The sequence below is a fragment of the Bos taurus genome, chromosome 10, assembly GCF_002263795.3.
Source record: "Bos taurus isolate L1 Dominette 01449 registration number 42190680 breed Hereford chromosome 10, ARS-UCD2.0, whole genome shotgun sequence".
NCBI lineage: Eukaryota > Metazoa > Chordata > Mammalia > Artiodactyla > Bovidae > Bos > Bos taurus.
In genome coordinates, this window is record NC_037337.1 from 93,809,728 (window position 1) to 93,829,896 (window position 20,169).

A 20,169-nucleotide genomic window follows, 5' to 3' on the forward strand; every position below is an offset into this window, starting at 1 on the left:
TAGTGATATGTAACAATGTCACCAAAATTGAATTCTGTCAGTGGGAATTCCAGTGGAATTTTTGTGATAGAATTTTGCTGACACTTGAAATAGTTTATGAAGGAACAATAGTATTCTATTGCTTTTTAAAAACACAAAGTACTAAGGAAAAATAAAAATTCCAATAAAATAGAAGAATTAGGGGAATGCTTCACACATACACACAAAATTTACTAAATTACTTTTAATGGTAGAGACTGCCTCTGGCTCCAGATTTCTTTTGAAGAAGAGAAATTTGAAAAACTGTTGAGCATTTATGTAAATTTTGCTTTCTAGCCCATCTTGTATTTCAGTGTAAAAGAAGTTCAAAATTGCTTGTTACTTCTTCACCTAAATATTCACGTTTCAGGAAAATGAGCTATTTTTGCCTCAGAGCTTCTCCTGAACCCTATCATTTTCCTTTTGCCTTATCAGCAAGAGTACTAGAGGTTTGCACTGCGAAGCCCAATTTAAGGATATCTGTGGTATATTGGTTGTTTGGGATTTCATTTCAGTATCCTAATCTAAATTTAATTCTTTTCATTTTTTTTACTTTTGGGGATTTTTAAAAATTAAGTGGGAATTAACTGTTAGAAACTGTTGGCAAGATAATTACTAGTCTTTTTTTCCTTTTCTCGTTTTTCTTAATTAGAAAAAGAATAAACCAAAGGAACCACCCAAAGTACCCAAATCAGCACCATTTTTTATTCCAACTATTCCTGGTCTTGTACCCAGATATGCTGCACCTGAACAGAATAATGATCCTCAGCAGGTGAGAGCCCAGTTAGAGGAGCATCTGGGCACACGGGGCGTGCATGGTATGCTGTACATTTGTAGTTTTAACCAAGACCCAGTTTTACAGATACAGAGTAAATTAATGCTAGCTTTTAATTATAAACTACAAATTTTTTGTTATAATTGTGGTTTTTGAATAATGTGTATTTGTTTTTGTTTAAGTCTAAAGTGGTAAATCTTGGAATTTTGGCTCAAAAATCAGATTTCTGCTTGAAACTTGAGGAAGGACTGGTAAATAATAAATGTAAGTTAAATTATAAAATATTTTACCATTTATATTTATAATTTATATTTATAATATTTATAAAATTATTCAGCTTACTATGTTACTTTATATGACGAGAATTGAGTGAAATATTAGCAGATTTCTCAGTAGTTGAAAGTAAAAGCCAAAAGGATTGAAATCTTGGTTTTAATCTGAAGTAATTTTTGCTTTGTTTACAGTAGATGAGTGATGCTACACTCAGGTGTTAAGATGATAATCTTTTGAGAACCTCTCTTTCTTTCTGTATGGAAAATTGGAATTTTTTTCTTTTTTGCTCTTCTTTTTATTTACAAGTGCGTTTTGCAGTGTAGTTTGCAATAGACTTTTGTTTTAGGTAATTTCGGACATTACCAAATTATCACACAAAAAGACTTTTTTAAAAAATTGAGTGTCGTAAATTTTGAAAGCTACAATCTATAGCTAATAATGATCATGAGAGCTGTAAGCAATGAACAGAATTACAGTCATTCTCCCGTTTGACTTACCCTCTTGTCTTCTGACCCAGTTGTTTTGTGTTTTCATGCCAGTATCACTCCATTGGCAAAAGTCAAAGAATGGTACTTGCACTGATAGCTAAAGAGTAGCAGGATTATAAAAGGAGTAACTTGTTACATTTATGGGGGAGCAAAGAGGAGAGGCACTATTATTTAATATCTACTGAAAAACAAAATGTATTAGACTCTTGTCAGTGGTATTGTTCTTTTGCAAAAACCTAAAAGCATAGTCATTGCCATTGTAATATCAAATGCTTGTATAAGTGTATAGACTATGTTTTGGAGAAGGCAATGGCACCCCACTCCAGTACCCTTGCCTGGAAAATCCCATGGATGGAGGAGTCTGTGGGGTCGCTCAGAGTCGGACACGACTGAGCGACTTCACTTTCACTTTTCACTTTCATGCATTGGAGAAGGAAATGGCAACCCACTCCAGTGTTCTTGCCTGGAGAATGCCAGGGATGGGGGAGCCTGGTGGGCTGCCGTCTCTGGGGTTGCACAGAGTCGGACACAACTGAAGTGACTTAGCAGCAGCAGAGTATGTTTTCATGGGATGTATATGAAACAAGAGTGCTTACTTCTAGGGAAAAGTAGATTTGCAGTGAATAAGGTGGAGTCTTTCCCCACATATATTTCTGTAGTATTAATGTTTGTTAATGGTCAAGTGATACTTTTATAACTTTTATAAACAATACAAAAATAAATTCCCTCACCTCATCTTATTCTCACTAGCAAATACTATTAATAACTTGGTGTATATACTTCTGTAGCCTTCTTATATTGAATTTGTTCTGACTGATTTATAAGCATGTTAAAATGTCTGGTGCTAAATGTTAATTAGATTTTTAACAACCTTAATAGAAAGAAATTGCTAAAAATGCAAATTTAAATACATGTTGAGTTTGAAATGAAAACTAGTTTCTTAAATGATTGTTGGTAATAACTGGATTCTTATTAAAACAATGTAGATGAAGCTGCTGTTAACCTTCTGAAAGAATTAGGCCCGTCAGGAATTGAAACAGAGCTTCGAAGTTTGTCTCCTGATTGTGGTGGTTCAGTAGGCATTATGAAGAGCTTCTTGAAGATGATTGGGACAATGTTGGACAGAAAGCGGGATTTTGAGTTAGCCCAGGCATACCTCGCCCTGTTTCTGAAGGTAAGTCTAAGATGTGAGACAGCACTTCACAGCTTGCCCTCCTCCACAGTAGCGTTGTCTGACAGAAATGTCTGCAGAGATGGAAACATTCTGTATCCATACTTCACTGCATCTGGCTACTGAGCACCTGAATCGTGGCTGATGTGACTAAGAACCTGAGTTTCTCATTTTATAGAAATTTAATTAATTTCAACAGCTTTCTGTGCCTAGTGACTACCATACTGGATAGCTGGATGGGGCAGCAGCTTGTAAATGTTCTTTGTTGACTTCTGTTTTTTAGCTCAGCACAATTTTGACTCAACCCCCTGACTTCTATATCATCCATAGACATAATTAACCTATTAGCGTTTTTATTTAGTTACATTTTGGCAGGTTTTTTTTTAATGATCATGAAAAAAGTAAGGTTTACTTCTGTCCTGGTTGAAGGAGTTTCAAACGATTTGACAGTAACAGAGTTGCTTTTATGACGAATATAATGGAGAACTCATTTTTATCTCACTGCTATAACATATTGAAGGAGGTAGATGATGCTGATTTTCAGTAATAGTAGATAGATTATTTATCTCATAAATATCTAAAAGTTTTCACTTGACTTAATTATTTGAAATTATTTAAAAAGTAAATTTATAGATGGTAGTGTGTAGGATAAAAAATTAGAAATGCTGCAGATTGTTCCTGTATTTTTTCCAAAATTTACCACAGTTGTAAATTTAGAACTAGGACTTTGTTTCTTCATGTGTATCGGGACTCTCCTTAAACAGAGGAGAGTCATTACTTCAGTTTTACTGAGAGAGTGACAGAACCATGAAGACTCATAATAGAGGAGAGGGAGATGTGAGATTGTAATAAACCAGCCTTTAAGAAAAAAAATCAAGAGTAGTGTCTTCTGAGGTTCCTTGTAAAACAGTTAAATCCAGCATAAACAAAATTTTACTTTTCTTAAATTAAATGTTCAGCTATCATTTTTCTTTTCAGTTGCACCTGAAAACGCTTCCTTCAGAGCCAGTACTTCTGGAAGAAATGACAAAGTTGTCGTCACAGTTGGAAGAAAACTGGATCCATTTACAGTTACTCTTTAATCAAAGCCTGTGTGTTTTAAATTACATTAAAAGTGCTTTGTTATAAAAATAAAGTTAGGTAGCTAAATCAAAGACTTTTCTATTAAAGAGGTTGAATTTAACTCATACCCTTGTTTTCCAAGTTTCAGTGTGAAAGGAAAATAAATGCCAGCACTACTGACTAGTCAGTCACTGTGACTCCACTTTACATGCTGAATACTTTTCTTGAAATAAAATTATAACTATCTTTTGTTTTAAAGATGTAAAGAGCCTTCTCAAATGATCTATTTTCTGAGTTTCTTCATCAGTTACTTGGATATGACTTCTTTTGAATTGTCATCACCAAGCTTGTGTTTTTTGAATGTTTGTAACATACTGAGGTATGCTGGGTCTCTCATGTAAAGTATTACCAAGTTAAACTGAAGTTAAAAGTGATATATGTTTAAAAAGTGCCTTCATGTTATGCGGTAAAAAGACATGTGTCTTTCCTTGGTGGCCTTTGATGAAAACATAGTTATAACACTGACCTAGTCCTCTCTCCATTGTACCCTCTCTCCATTGTACTACACTGTACATTGTAGAATGTCCTCTCTCCGTTGTACATTCTAAAGGAACTTACTTTTTTTAATATGAGAGGTGCTTTCACAAGGCAACTTGCTATAGGAGTCAGTTGAACAGATACCTGGAATGGGTGAGGGAAATTCCAAATTCCATTGAAGATAGCCTTCAAAGGTCTTTCTTCCCCACTGAAGACCTTTTTATTTGGAAAGAAACTGCTGACTACATTTTTGTTTTGTTTTGTTTTGTTTTCTGACTACATTTTTGTATCATAACCATTGTGAAACCAGGCAGCTCTGGCACTTTTCCCTTTTTTCATCATTGTTGTTTCTGTGGTTCAAGACTTCAGCAATAAGTGAATTAATAAAGTTCAAATTTTTTATAGTCGAAAGTAGTGTTATTCATAAAATTCAGCTGGTTGTATCTGAATGCCAGTGCCATTCTAATTAGGATATAGTTTTACAGAATAATCTCCAAAGGAATAGTCTTCACAAGAAGCTGATCAATGATAACTTTAATTATCAAAGTTTTTTGTTTAATGGTGAAGTGTTTTTGTTAAAGGTAGAATTATTAATAGTAAACTGCTAAAGAAATAAGCCAGTATTGTTTTGTACTTTGTTCTTTTAGAAATGTATATAAACTTAATAAAGCCATTGACTTAAATGTTAGTAATGACTTAAGCTCTAACTTTAAAAACTGTATTTCCCCTTGCCCCAAATACTATATTATAAAGATATGGCAAAATTTCAGTGTACAGTTATGTACAGTGTGAAGATTGTACAGCTCTCCTGCACTGCAGGGGGATTCTTTATTGTCTAAGCTACCAGGGAAACCCAAGAAAACTGGAGTGGGTAGCCTATCCCTCCTCCAGGGGATCTTCTTGACCCAGGGATTGAACTGGGGTTTCCTGCATTGCAGGCAGACTCTTTACCAGCTGAGCTACCAGGGAAGCCCTAATTATCACTTAAGTTCTAACTTTAAAAACTGTTTCCCCTTGCCCCAAATACTATATCTAAAGATACGGCAAATTTCAGTATACAGTTCTGTACAATGTGAACATTGTAAATATCTAAAACAATAAGAGTGCTAAACTGAAATTGTATTACTGTGACAAATCTGGAACTTTTTTTTCAAATGAAAATACAGGAGTTCAGTATATTATTTTTATTGGAGATAGCTTTAGATAGTATTAAAGCATCATTTTGGCAGGTAACCTTCCAGTATTTTTCCTGTATGTTCACCATCAAAGGAAAATTTTTTGTGTATATTTTTTCTTAAAATGTTATCAGTTTGTGCATGCTGCTTTTTCTTTACCTTTTAAATTGCAAATGTAGTATATGACTGCATTTAAAACATCAGTCTATTTTTGATTAACAATCCCAATACCTTCCCTAGAAGTAACAATTGTTAACTTTCCATTTAGTCACTTCCATGTTTTCTGTGAATGTATATATATGTAATTGCTACAAGAAATGTATAGCTTCAGTTTTTACATAGATATATGTATATCATTCTGCAACTTTTCTCCGTGGTCTCTTTGAATATAATCTCACCTAATCTGACCTGTTGATTTTTGTATAGTGTTCTACAACCTACTTAGCCTATAATGGACACTAGGGTAGTTTACTGCTTTTTTTTTCAAACAGTGCTAAAAGAGTATCATCTTGTATGATTGTACGGGCATAAGGATTTATTGTATGCTTAAGCTTTGACTTGCTGAGCCAGAGTTAGGCAGTTTTAAAGAGATACTTCATTGCTTAAATTTTTTTAATTTATAGGTGAAAAATTGTCATTTTTATTGTTCATGTTTAGGAAAAACCTTTACTAGTAGGTAAAGGTAAAGATGGACATCTTTTCATATATTTGCTTTAGACATGTGAATTGCCTTTTGCCAACACTGCTCATTTTTCTGTGAATGATTTGTCTTTTTATCTCATGAATTAGTTAGGAGTTTTTCATGTAGTTTGGATATAGATATTAGTCTTTTACATCTGTTTCAGTGTTTTCTCCCAGTTGGTCGCTTGTCTTTAGTTTTACTTTTGGTATCTTTTTTAAACAGATGTTTTATATTTATATATAGTTAAATTGATAAATATTTTTAGGACTTTTATTTCAAAATATAGATAGAGCATGTTCTGTATTTTTTTCTAAGTTAATTATGTATGCATCTCGATCTCCATTTGGAATTAATTTCTGTGAAGAGTGCAAGGTACAGAGCTACTTTTATTCAAAAGTCCAAAAACTATTTGTTGAAATCCATTCTTCCTGATTTGGGGTGGTGTTTTATTATGTGTTAAATTCTCTAAGGCATTTAGTTTTCCTAATAAATAATGAATTGTTTACAGTTTTCTGGTATGTTTTCAGAAATGGTTGGAGTGATGCATTCCTAATGTTTTTCAGAAATTTCTTGGCTGTTAGTGAGCATTTTTGAGGTTTTGATTTTAGTTAGAGTACATTCATGGTACTGATTTGAAGAGAATTACAGTTGACTCTTAAGCAGGAGGTTAGGGGTGCCACCTTTCATGCAGTCAAATCTGAGTATAATTTATAGTTGGCTCTCCATACTTGTGGTTCCTCCATATCCATGGTTCTGCATCTGTACTATATGATCTGAATTCAACTAACTGCAGACTATACATACCTGAAAAAAAAAGTATAAATGGACCACACAGTTCAAACCTGTGTTGTGCTATTCAAGGATCAACCCTGCAATAGTATTTCTCTACTGTTTCTCTACTGTTTCAGGGTTGGCCCTTAAAAAACTCAGGTTTGAACTGTGTGGTCCACTTATTCTTGGGCTTTTGTTGTGGCTCAACTGGTAAAGAATCCGCCTGCAATGTGGGAGATCTGGGTTAGATCCCTGGGTTCGGAAGATCTCCTGGAGAAGGGAAAGGCTACCTACTCCAGTATTCTGACCTGGAGAATTATGTGGACTGTATAGTCCATGGGGTCACAAAGAGTCGGACACGACTGAGCGACTTTCACTTTTCACTTGAAAACAATCTGTATTTTCATTAAACCAGAAGTGGTATTCTCTTCATTTAATAAGATTTCATTATATAATTATACATTTTTTGACAGATTTAATTCTGGGGATTTTATTTTCATTGCTATAGTGAAATATGTCTTTTTCAAATAAAGTTTATAATTGATTATTGCTGTCCTGGTAAAAGCAATTTGCTTTTTATACAGTGATCTTTTCTGACACTGAAAAACTCTTAAAAGTTTGTCAGTTTAGATTTAGGAAATCCAAGAGAATCCCATCTTCTGCAATTGATGAGCCTTTGTTTTTTTATCCAGTATTCATATTTCAGGGCTTGCCAGGTGGTAAAGTGATGAAGAATTTGCTTGCCAATGCAGGAGATGCAAGAAACATGGGTTCCATCCCTGTGTCAGGAAGATCCCCTGGTGTAGCAAATGGTAACCTGCTCCAGTATTCTTGCCTGGAAAATTCCACAGGTAGAGGAGCCTGGTGGGCTACAGTCCATGGGATCACAAAGAGTGCAACATGACTGAGCACACACAAACATTCATATTTCACTGTTGAGGTCCTTTAATGGACCGGAACCTGGTGGTCGGGAGTTGACCGATAAGAAAGTAAAAGGGAGAGAAAGAGGCTGATATTCCTTGGTTTATGCAGAAAGCCAATGAAGCCCCTGCATGGGGCTTGCTCTGTTCACAAAGGCCTCAGGCACCCTTTTGATGAGGTAAAGGCTCAGAGTGCCTTCTCAAGAGGGTCTTAGAAGCCTGGGCAGGAAAGTGAACTCAGAGAGCCTCTACTCCAGGGAAGCAGCCTGAAAAAGAGGGAGAGAGAGAGAGAGAAAAAGAAAGACACGGGGACCAGAGCTCTGATGGAGCAAAGGTGTTTTAATCAACATGGTGTGGGCATATATACTGTCTTACAAGGTAGCACTCAGCAAAGATAAAGATTAAAATTCCAGACTTAACAAAACATAGGCGATCCATATTAGAGTTGTAAACAATCACTTTTACCTTATTGTTCACAAGAAGGAAGAGGGTACTTACCACTGTATAAAAAAACTAATGAAGGAAATGCCTGGATTCCTCAGCCCCCTGGAGAGGCTTGCCTCTATAAGGAACAGAATTCCTGACAGATCCAAAAGAGCACACAGGAAGCCTCCTATTAAATGCTTCCTGACATTTCACATAGTTGTTGTTAGTTAGAATTGCTGTAGCAATCCAGCACAGAATGTTGGATACTAGCAGTGTTTAGAGATTTTTGTGTTTGTGTAGTTATTGACAAGTGGAAATGCTTTTAGTGTTCCACCATTAAGGATAATGTATGCTCTGAATTTCTGGTAGATAGCCTTGGTTAAGTTCTGCTACTTAAAAATATTTAGAGGTAAATATTATATGATTATACAGTAGAAATGACAGATTCAAGGGATTAAATATGATACAGTGCCTGAAGAACTATGGACAGAGGTTCGTGACATTGTACCCAAGGCAGTGATCAAGACCATCCCCAAGCAAAAGAAATGCAAAAAGGCAAAATGGTTGTCTGAGGAGGCCGTACAAATAGCTGAGAAGAGAAGCTGAAGGCAAAGGAGAAAAGGAAAGATAAACCCACAAGGAGAGATAAGAAAGCCTTCTTCAGTGATCAATGCAAAGAAATAGTGGAAAATAATAGAATGGGAAAGACTAGATATCTCTTTAAGAAAATTAGAGATACAAAGGGAATATTTCATGCAAAGATCGGCTCAATAAAGGACAGAAATGGTAGGGACCTAACAGAAGCAGAAAATACTAAGAAGAGGTGACAAGAATACACAGAACTGTACAAAAAAGATCAAGACCCAGATAATCATCATGGTGTGCTCACTCACCTAGAGCCAGACATCCTGGAATGTGAAGTCAAGTGGGCCTGAGGAAGCATCACTACGAACAAAGCTAGTGGAGGTGATGGAATTCCAGTTGAGCTATTCAAATCGTAAAAGACGATGCTGTGAAAGTGCTGCACTCAATATTCTAGCAAATTTGGAAAACTCAGCAGTGGCCACAGGACTGGAAAAGGTCAGTTTTCATTCCAATCCCAAAGAAAGGCAATGCCAAAGAATGCTCAAACTACCACACAATTGCTCTCATGTCAAACGCTAGCAAAGTAATGCTCAAAATTGTCCAAGCCAAGCTTCAACAGTATGTGAACTGAGAACTTTCAGATGTTCAAGCTGGATTTAGAAACAGCAGAGGAACCAGAGATTGAAAAGCCAACATCAGTTGGATCATAGAAAAAGGAAGAGAAACATCTCCTTTTTTGACTTCTGTTCCAAAGCCTTTGTGTGGACCACAACAAAGTGTGGAAAATTCTTCAAGAGATGGAAATACCAGACCATCGTACCTGCTTCATGAGAAATCTGTAGTCAGGTCAAGAAGCAACTGTTAGATTTGGACATGGAACAGCAGACTGGTTCCAAATTGGGAAAGGAGTACATCAAGGCTGTACATTGTCATCCTGCTTATTTAACTTATATGCAGAGTACATCATGAGAAATGCTGGGCTGGAGGAAGCACAAGCTGGAAGCAAGGTTGCCAGGAGAAATATCAATAACCTCAGATAAGCAAATAGCACCACCCTTATAGCAGAAAGCGAAGAGGAACTAAAGAGCTTCTTGAGGGTGAAAGAAGAGAGTGAAAAGGCTTGCCTAAAACTCAACATTCAAAAAACTAAGATCATGGCATCTGGTCCCATCACTTTATGACAAATAGATGGGGAAACAGTGGAAACAGCGACAGATTTTTTCTTGGGCTCCAAAATCACTGCAGATGGTGACTGCAGCCATGAAATTATAAGACACTTGTCCCTTGGAAGAAAAGTTATGCCAACCTAGACAGCATATTCAAAAGCAGAGACATTACTTTGCCAACAAAGGTCCATCTAGTCAAGGCTATGGTTTTTCCAGGAGTCATGTATGGATGTGAGAGTTGGACTATAAAGAAAGCTGAGCACAGAAGAATTGATGCTTTTGAACTGTGGTGTTGGAGAAGACTCTTGAGAGTCCCTTGGACTGCAAGGAGATCCAACCAGTCCATTCTGAAGGAGATCAGCCCCTGGGAATTTCTTTGGAAGGAATGATGCTAAAGCTGAAACTCCAGTACTTTGGCCACCTCATGCGAAGAGTTCAGATCTTCGTTTTCTGAATGTTGAGCTCTAAGCCAACTTTTTCACTCTCCACTTTCACTTTCATCAAGAGGCTTTTTAGTTCCTCTTCACTTTCTGCCATAAGGGTGGTGTCATCTGCATATCTGAGGTTATTGATATTTCTCCCGGCAATCTTGATGCCAGCTTGTGTTTTCTTCCAGTCCAGCGTTTCTCATGAGGTACTCTGCATAGAAGTTAAATAAGCAGGGTGACAATATACAGCCTTGACTTACTCCTTTTCCTATTTGGAAACAGTCTGTTGTTCCATGTCCAGTTCTAACTGTTGCTTCCTGACCTGCATATAGATTTCTCAAAGGCAGATCAGGTGGTCTGGTATTCCCATCTCTTTCAGAATTTTCCACAGTTGATTGTGATCCACACAGTCAAAGGCTTTGCATAGTCAATAAAGCAGAAATAGATGTTTTTCTGGAACTCTCTTGCTTTTTCCATGATCCAGCGGATGTTGGCAATTTGATCTCTGGTTCCTCTGCCGTTTCTAAAACCAGCTTGAACCTCAGGAAGTTCATGGTTCACATATTGCTGAAGCCTGGCTTGGAGAATTTGAGCATTACTTTACTAGCGTGTGAGATGAGTGCAATTGTGCGGTAGTTTGAGCATTTGGCATTGCCTTTCTTGGGATTGGAATGAAAACTGACCCTTTCCAGTCCTGTGGCCACTGCTGAGTTTCCAAATTTGCTGGCATATTGAGTGCAGCACTTTCACAGCATTATCTTTCAGGATTGGAATAGCTCAACTGGAATTCCATCACCTCCACTAGCTTTGTTCGTAGTGATGCTTTCTAAGGCCCGCTTGACTTAGTGCCAAAAAATTGATGCTTTTGAACTGTGGTGTTGGAGAAGACTCTTTGAGAGTCCCTTGGACTGCAAGGACATCAAAACCAGTCAATTGTAACAGAAATCAGTCCTGAATTTTCATTGGGAGGACTGAGGCTGAAGCTGAAACTCCAATATTTTGGCTACCTGATGTGAAGAACTGACTCATTGGAAAAGACTCTGATGCTGGGAAAGATTTAAGGCAGGAGGAGAAGGGGACAACAGAGGATGAGATTGTTGGATGGCATCACTGACTCAATGGACATGAGTTTGAGCCAATTTGGGGAGGTGTTGATGGACCGGGAAGCCTGGTCTGCAGTCCATGGGGTCGAAAAGAGTTGGAGATGACTGAGAGACTGAACCGAACTGATAGAATTTTATCAAGTGATGGTTTTCAGCATATATTAGAAAATCAATATCTTGGTGTAATTGGTGAATTTTATTCAAAGATTTCTAACACTGAGTCACTTTGATTTCTGTAGTAGCACTTTTTGTGAGGTGAAACTGGCATACTTTTGTCTCATGAAATTCATTTATCTTTGATACATTTTTTGAACTTGTCTATTTAAGGGGATAAAAGGCTTACATAAAGTCTTTATTACATGGTGATTTTTAACTACTTAATTTTTTTCTATTGTTACTGAAGTAATTGGAAATTCTGTCTCTTCTCAGTCCAATGTTGGTAAACTCTGTTTTCCTTACAAATTATGACTTTGTAAATCTAAATTTTGGAATTTGTTAAATTATATTAGGATTATGCCTTTTTTTTAATTGCTAGGTTGTAAGTGACCAAAACCTAACCCAAATATATGAGTATCTACAATGTCCAGGAATAAAAATTGGCTTTATCTACTGCTAGATCCATGGATTCCACAAGAATTCGTCCTTTTCTCCATCTCCATTCTGTTCTCATTTTTAGTTATCTGTTCAGTCACAATCTCTCCTCATTCTCTGAGTTGTCAGATATTTATTGAGAACTTACTATGTGCCAGCATCTTATTTGTGTTGGGAGTCTAAGTGATCAAAACTTGAAACAATACAGGTGTCAGCCTCTCTGAATTTATGTATTTTCCGCATAAACTGAACGATAGTGAGGGTCACTGGTGATATATTTGGGCAGAAGGAGAGGCCTGTGACAGCTCAGTTTTCCATGACTGTGGTGACATTTGGAGAGCTGAATTTTCCACCGGCTTCATTAGGGCAACTAAGGAGAGCTGAGAGTATACTGTTCAAAGGCTGGCTGCCAAGCCACTGTGACAAAGTGAGCCATGACTCCATGGCAGTGTGTGACTGCACCATCCTAGCCCACAGCTCAGTTGGAAGGCTGAGGCACGTGCTAAATGGAATGGTGGTGGTGGGTGAAGGGAGGAGGAGAGAAGGATCTGGCAACAGAGAAGGCTTTCTGTTATCCATATGCAATCTTGGAAAAAAGGGAGTGAATTGAACCACTAAGAAAGAAATAGACTTGGGAGAAAATCTGAACATGTAATTCCACTGAACATGTATTCAAAAGAGCCTAATGCAAAAGAGACCGAGATACTTTTTATTTGGTAAATTTGTTTCCCCTATCCCCCAAATCAGTGGCATGAGAGTTTAGGATGATTTTAGTCCGTTATATAAAAAAATTCTGTAGGGATTTTTTTCAGTGTCTGTACTGTAGGCTGAATTTCCAATTCCAATTATGCTAATTTCCAATTCCAGCTGAATTCTACTAGACATCTCTAAAGAAGTACACAGGATATTCAGTATTTCGTTTTCATCTACACCAAAGACATGCAGATAGCTGATTTAATGCTCAAGGGGAAAAATAATGGTATAAATCTTAGACAATTGTTAGCAATATCATCTATTTGCAATTGCAGCCAGGAATGTATATTTCAAATCAAAAGGTTTTGTTACCGTTTTAGTTTTTTCCACTGTCTCTGACTAACCGGTCTTTACAACTTACTTATTTTGGCTATTTTTCCCTATCTGAACTTTACAAGTCTGGCCTCTATCCCTAACTCAGGCTTTGTTTCCTCATTTGTGACCACACCCTGCTCTCTATAGAGGAAATATGCAAGGGCAGTGGCCGAATTAGTGGCAGGTGTGAGCATTTTCCAGCCTGAATTCAGTTCACCGTCTGAATTGAGTCTCTAAGCAGTATAATACACGAAAAGGTGACAGCCTCCCATCCAGCAGTGTTTCACTCCTTTCTCCAGTTACTGACTTAACTAATTCTGCTTCATCGAATGCTACTTAGTGCCTACGCTCTGAGGTGCTGTTTTATGCTCTTGAAATACTATAGAAAACGAAACATACATGGACTCTTGTGGAGCTGTTTTAAAACTCTTCCTTTCATACTCTGTTAGTGGCCATTTTCTTTTGCTCTTGTTTAGTGCAAACACACGAGACCGTTTCTACACCCCAGGCTTCGCAAAACCAGTAGCTACGGATTTGTTTTGAATGCGCATGTGCATGCGTGCCCGCTGCCTATGCGCCTGCGTGCCTGCCCGCGGCCGCTGCGTATGTGCCTGCGACAGCAGGTCTCTGCTGCTGCTGCTATTCACTTCAGTCATGTCCGACTCTGTGCGACCCGATAGACGGCAGCCCACCAGGCTCCCCTGTCCCTGGGATTCTCCAGGCAAGACCACTGGAGTGGGTTGCCATTTCCTTCTCCAATGCATGAAAGTGAAAACTGAAAAAAAGTGAAGTCGCTCAGTCGTGTCCGACCCTTAGCATGGACTGCAGCCTACCAGGCTCCTCCGTCCATGGGATTCTCCAGGCAGGAGTACTGGAGTGGGGTGCCATTGCCTTCTCCAGGAGGTCTCTAGTACCTTCTAAACGTGTGCCGTACCCGCATGAGAGGAAGTACGACACGAGGAAGCGCATGCTTGTTGTTTGGCTGCCATTCTTTTCTGAGAGAATTTGGTTATAACTTAGAAGAGCAAGACAACGTGAGAGAAAAATAACTTAAAAAACAACAACAACAACACTTTTTTTTCCTCAGAAGCCACCACCTGTAGGTTCTCTGAAGGGAGGCAACAGGTTGGTGCTAGATGACGACCTTTGGGGGAATAGAAGAGAGGCGTCAGCCAGACCGTGCCTGTGTGACGGGGCTCCTGGATCTGAAGGCCGGGCTCCAGGGGTTGTGGTGCCCGCGCCAGCTCCTGGCACAGTGAACACGTTCCGCCTGACGGGAAGGCAGACGCGGGGAAGGAGGTGAGGTGACGGTCGCTGCGACAGCCGGGGCTGTAACCAGCGAGGAGACAGACACACATTGGCCCGTGTGCTTCCCTCAGTCCACCCCTGTACCCTGTCCTCGGTGGTTCTTACAGAATCCTGTGTGGGGTTTGACAGAGTGTTGGGGATACCAACGCAAACAAGACAAGGTGCCCGACCCCAAAACGCCGACGAGATGAGCCACACAGGAGGAGCGCCTCTGCGTCTATGGAGCCAGGAGAGACTGCGTTGAGAGGACAGCTGTCGGGAGAGCTCTAAAGACAGGTGGGTGGCCAGGGGGTGGTGGGTAGAGAGAGGCAAGAATTCAGGAACCCGGGGCAGAGAAAAAGGCAGGGGAAAGTCAGGGGTGACTGAATGCATGCTCTGTGTTACTCCAGGGAGTGTGGACGCCACTGGTCCTTCGGTGTAAAGGAAGCGAAGTTTTTTGTGATGTTTTATGTATTTAACTTAAAATTAGACAAAATCGGATAAAAAATTAACTTGATTCTGCATATTGGTTTGTTTGCATTTCAGTATTCTTTATATTTAGGTTTTTGTTTTTTTATTCCTTTTTACTTTTCATTTAGTTTTTCAAATAAAATTTATATATACACACACACATATTTGCACACACACATATAGATAGACAGCTTGTCACCCATCCGTCCAAACGTGCATACATCCTATTACGTGCATATATCCTATGTGACTGGCCAGAATTGCATTTCATTCTGGAAGCGACCCTTGTAGCTACAGCTGTGCTTTCTGCCCAAGCATTGGACCGTCCTCCAAACCTCCAAACTTGACTGATGACACTTGCTTGAGGAATGAAAGTCTCTAGCATTGGCTCTTTGAGAGGAAGTGATACTCTCCAGGTCCCGTCTTCTCCTACACTTGGCTAACAAGAGCTGAGGTGTAGCAGACCTGTGGAAATGGCCATGACTCACTTGGCGCTGGCTGAGCCTGGAGCTCTTTCAGGAAGTGGTGGGAAGGGCAACTAAGATCCTCACACAAAGATCCTTACCTAATAAGTGGTGTAGTGTATGCCTCAAATTTCCCAGGAAGCTTGAGGAATATTGGCATGGAGAGTTTCACTCTCTTTCAGTGATAAGGAGAAACAACTCACTTGATTCCTCATGAACTAAATGGCAAAAAAGACACAGTATCATATTAGCTTATCTCTTTGCCCTTTACCAGAGCCCACAAGGAAATTACCATTACCTTTCCTGCTGGGAAATGACAATCTCTCCACAAATATACCATACCTAGTCATTGGAAAAGACCCTGATGCTGGGAAAAATTGACGGCAAGGGGAGAAGGGGGAGACAGAGGATGAGATGGTTGGATGGCATCGCTGACTGAATGGACTTCAGTTTGAGCAAACTCAGGGAGATAGTGAAGGACAGGGAAGCCCAGCGTGCTGCAGTTCATGGGATTGCAAAGAGTTGGACATGACTTAGCGACTGAACAACAAACTAATTTTAAACTAATTGAAACTAATTAGTTTCAGTAACTAATTTGAAACTAATTTTATCTTTAAAAAATACTGAGCCTTAAAAAGATTATTCTTTTTTGAAACAAAAGGGTTTTTTTCTTACAGTTCTTATGTAGCAAGACCACTGAACAAATAACATTGCCCAGAGACACTTAGGGTAAATTTAGATCTTATGGGAAAGTGTCTCTCATTGTTTTCCCTTATCTTCAGAGTGTTCCACCTGGTTGGTTTCCTCCTCTTCTTCTCACATGCAAGTCCTGTTCTCATGGCTCTGCCTCTGTTTGTGCTGTTGCCTTCAGCTGAACTTCCAAATTTGGTATAAAGTCTATTTCAGTGTTGTGCACACAACAGGTGTACAGTAAATACCTAATTCCATGCTTTTTGTAGAGTGATAGAGTTGCCTGGGGATTCCTGAACTCTTTTCAGAGGATCAGCAAAATATTATGAAAAACTATTTTCATAATAAGAAAGTTAATTGACTCTTTTTGATCTCAGCATTTCAAATACAGGAAATATTAATAGATATGATCTGCATAACCAAATCCTAGGGTGGGGCTTAATAATTTTTCAGAGTGAAGAAGTCCTGAAACCAAAAATGCTGAAAATTACTGCCCTAATTAATTGGCTAAAGAAATACATAATCTCACCAAGAGGTGCTAGCATATCCTATGCAATAAGCTATGCTCATATCTGAAAATGCCTTAAAACCTGAGTTTCCAAGATACGGAATATAAGTCAGTACTACTCTTAGATATTTGGAAAGGGCCAGTGGGGCCAGGGTGGCACTTACATTTTGAGGGCCCGTTTAGTGTCAGATTTAGTTGGAATCAGTGGTCTGTTGAGTTCAGTGAGGACTAGATGGCAGACTTTAGGCTAAGATGAAGAAGTGATAAATCAAGAATGCTTAAACTGTTAAATGAAATGTATCAGTCCAGGTGTTTAGAATCAGTTTCAGCTGTTTTCAATAGAAAATCTTTACAAATCTTATGTGGCCTTTGTGGTTAAGAAGATGTCCAAATAACCCCAAGTCACTTGCATGGCCAGCCCTGGGTGTTGGGTGTCTCTGGCACCACTGAAGACTCGAATCTTGGCCATCACTCTTACTGAAATGGCTTCTGTACAGTACCTCCTCCACAGCAGTGACTTACAATTCATATTGTAGGCACATACTGTGTGGGCACATCCAGTTGGAACAGTCTAAAGCTCATGCCTGTACCCAAGTCACAAGAGAGGCCAAGAGAGTGAGGTTTTGGAGTCTGTGTTGGGAATGCAGAGACTTTTAAGTGAGAAATCTTTCAAACATAGAGTTTTCAGGCAATGATTGGAGTGAAAAGTAGGAGTGATATTCCCATAGTTCTTCCCTTGGCTGTCCAACACACACCCTTATTCTTAGCAACAATAACAAAATACTGTCTTTCATGCAGATAAAAACACTCTCATCCTTTCCCCTAAATAGAGAAATAATTATCTATCAGTTAAAAATGACTTTAGGATTAAGCAACAGAAAATCCCAACTAACCATGATTTGGAACAAATGGGGACTTACTTTTGTCATACATCAAAATGTCTAGAGATAGGCAATTTTCCCACATTGGTTCAATTATTCAGTGATGCTGTAAAGGATATAATTTTTTCCCCTAATATCAAGCTCTCAACATTTAATAGAATGAATATACAGAAAAATAGAAGGATATCTGAGGGCTTCCCTGGTGGCTCAGGCAGTAAAGAATTCGCCTGCAATGTGGGAGACCTGGGTTCGATCCCTGGGTTGGGAAGATACCCTGGAGGAGGGCATGGCAACCCCCTCCAGTTTCTTGCCTGGAGAATCCTCATAGACAGAGAAGCCTGGCAGCTACAGTCCATGAGGTTGCACAGTCAGACACAACTGAGCAACTAAGCACAGCACACAGTAGAAGTGAAAGGCACTTTGAACCAATTCAACATAATTAAGATTTATACAATTTTCACAGAACAGTAGGATACAAATTCTATTCGAAGTTCCCATAGACTATAAACCAGGAGACACTGGAGTATAGGCAGGGACATAAAACAAGGTGCAAAAATTCATGGTCTAAAAGTATTGAAATCATATGGTGTCTATTTTCTTATCACTATGGAATTATGTTAGAAATCAATATCAAAAGACATATTTTCAAGTGCAGTGTGACATTTACCAAGAGAAATATTTGACTATTGAAAGACAATAAAGCTAGAAGACGGGGGGAAAAAAAATCCACTGAGGGTGATTGCAGAGAAGAAATTTAAATGAGAAATTAATATTAAACATACTTTAAAAACCCCAAGGACATAGGGATTTCCCCCGCCCCTGCTTTTCCTGTTTCATTTTAAAGTTCCTCATGTCTTCATTTTGTGGTTTCAAGGTGGCTGCCAACAACTGTAGACATCAGACATTACCAAGTGTGAAAGAAGGAAGATAAGCAAAATTATTTATCCTTTTGAGGTTTTGTTCTTTTAATAGGAAACACCCTAATCACACCACTCAAATAGATTCTCCCTAAGTATCACTGGATAGAACTGGCTCGCATAACTACCACTTGGCCCATCACTGATAAAGAGAAATGATTAACTTAGACTAAACATGATTTGGGCTTCCCCAGTGGCTCAGTGGTAAAAAATCTGCCTGTAGTGCAGGAGCCATGGGTTAGATCCCTGAGTCAGGAGGATACTCTGGAGGAGGACACAACAATCCACTCCGGTATTCTTGCCTGAAAAATCTCATGAACAGAGGAGCCTAGGAGGCTACAGTCCATAAAATCTCAAAGGATTGGACATGACTGAAGCGACTTAGCATGCATGCAGCACACAAACATGATTCATCCCCAAGGGCTGGGAAAGAGAGCAGTGAGCACTATATAAACATGAAATTGGGATCCTATTAGAAGGGAAGAAATGGCAGGCATTGCTGTTATATTGGCAGTATATACCGTCTTTGGTTCATAATACCAAAACCAAACAAAACCTACATCACTTTCTACTGGAGATTGTTTTTATTGAGTTGTAGGATATTCAGATACACAGAATACACCACACGTACGGCAGAAAGCGAAGAGAAACCAAAGAGCCTCCTGATGAAGGTGAAAGGAGGATGAAAAGATTGGCTTAAAACTCAACATTCAGAAAATGAAGATCATGGCATCCGGTCCCGTCACTTCATGGCAAATGGATGGGGAAACAGTGGAAACAGTGACACACTGTTATTTTCTTGGGCTCCCAAATCACTGTGGACAGTGACTAAAGCCATGAAATTAAAAGACACTTGCTCCTTGGAAGAAAAGCTATGACCAACCTAGACAGCATATTAAAAAGCAGAGACATTGCTTTGCCTACAAAAGTCTGTCTAGTCAAAGCTATGGTTTTTCCAATTGTCATGTATGGATGTGAGAGCTGGACAATAAAAAAGGCTGAGCACTGAAGAGTTTTGATGCCTTCAAACTGTGGTGTTGGAGAAGACTCTTGAGAGTCCCTTGGACAGCAAGGAGATCAAACCAGTCAATCCTAAAGGAAATCAGTCCTGAATATTCATTGGAAGGACTAATGTGGAAGCTGAAGCTCCAATACTTTTGCCACTGGATGTGAAGAGCTGACTTGTTGGAAAAGACCCTGATGCTGGGAAAGATTGAAGGCAGGAGGAGAAGGGGATGACAGAGGATGAGATGGTTGGATGGCATCATTGTCTCAGTGGACATGAGACTCCTGGAAATAGTGAAGGACAGGGAAGCCTTTTGTGCTGCAGTCCTCGGGGTCACAAAGAGTTGGACGTGACTGAACATCAACAATGGGTTAAATAGGATTTAAATGAAAGACATCCAGTGTATAATTTAACTGTGGTCAAATATTTCAATATGAAATGAAAGTTAATGGATGTTAAGAGATGAAAATGGTCCAAATAAGTCCCACTTATTCTCCCTTGTGAGCCTGACTCACCATTTCTGAGTAGCTATGAGTGATGAACACAATATTTCTAGAACTGGCAGCAGTATGGCTCTTAGAAAACAGTCTAGAAGGGAAGATTTAAAGCCAAAGGTGACACTTGTGCCAAGACCTGACCATGTTTTCTTGTATAAATTTGCATTTTAATCAGATCAGATCAGTCGCTCAGTCATGTCCAACTCTTT

At 39.0% G+C, this 20,169-nt stretch overlaps 1 protein-coding gene across 1 annotated transcript in view; it reads left to right on the forward strand.

Moving 5' to 3' along the window:
* Positions 1-6,688, forward strand: part of LOC112448582 (WD repeat-containing protein 36-like) — a 37,938-nt gene extending 31,250 nt beyond the window's left edge. Inside the window, 4 exon segments of the mRNA XM_059890702.1 lie at positions 671-790; positions 976-1,057; positions 2,541-2,728; positions 3,704-6,688. Coding sequence (XP_059746685.1) covers positions 671-790; positions 976-1,057; positions 2,541-2,728; positions 3,704-3,853 — 540 coding nt within the window. The 3' untranslated portion in view covers positions 3,854-6,688.
* The last annotated feature ends 13,481 nt before the right edge of the window (positions 6,689-20,169 follow it).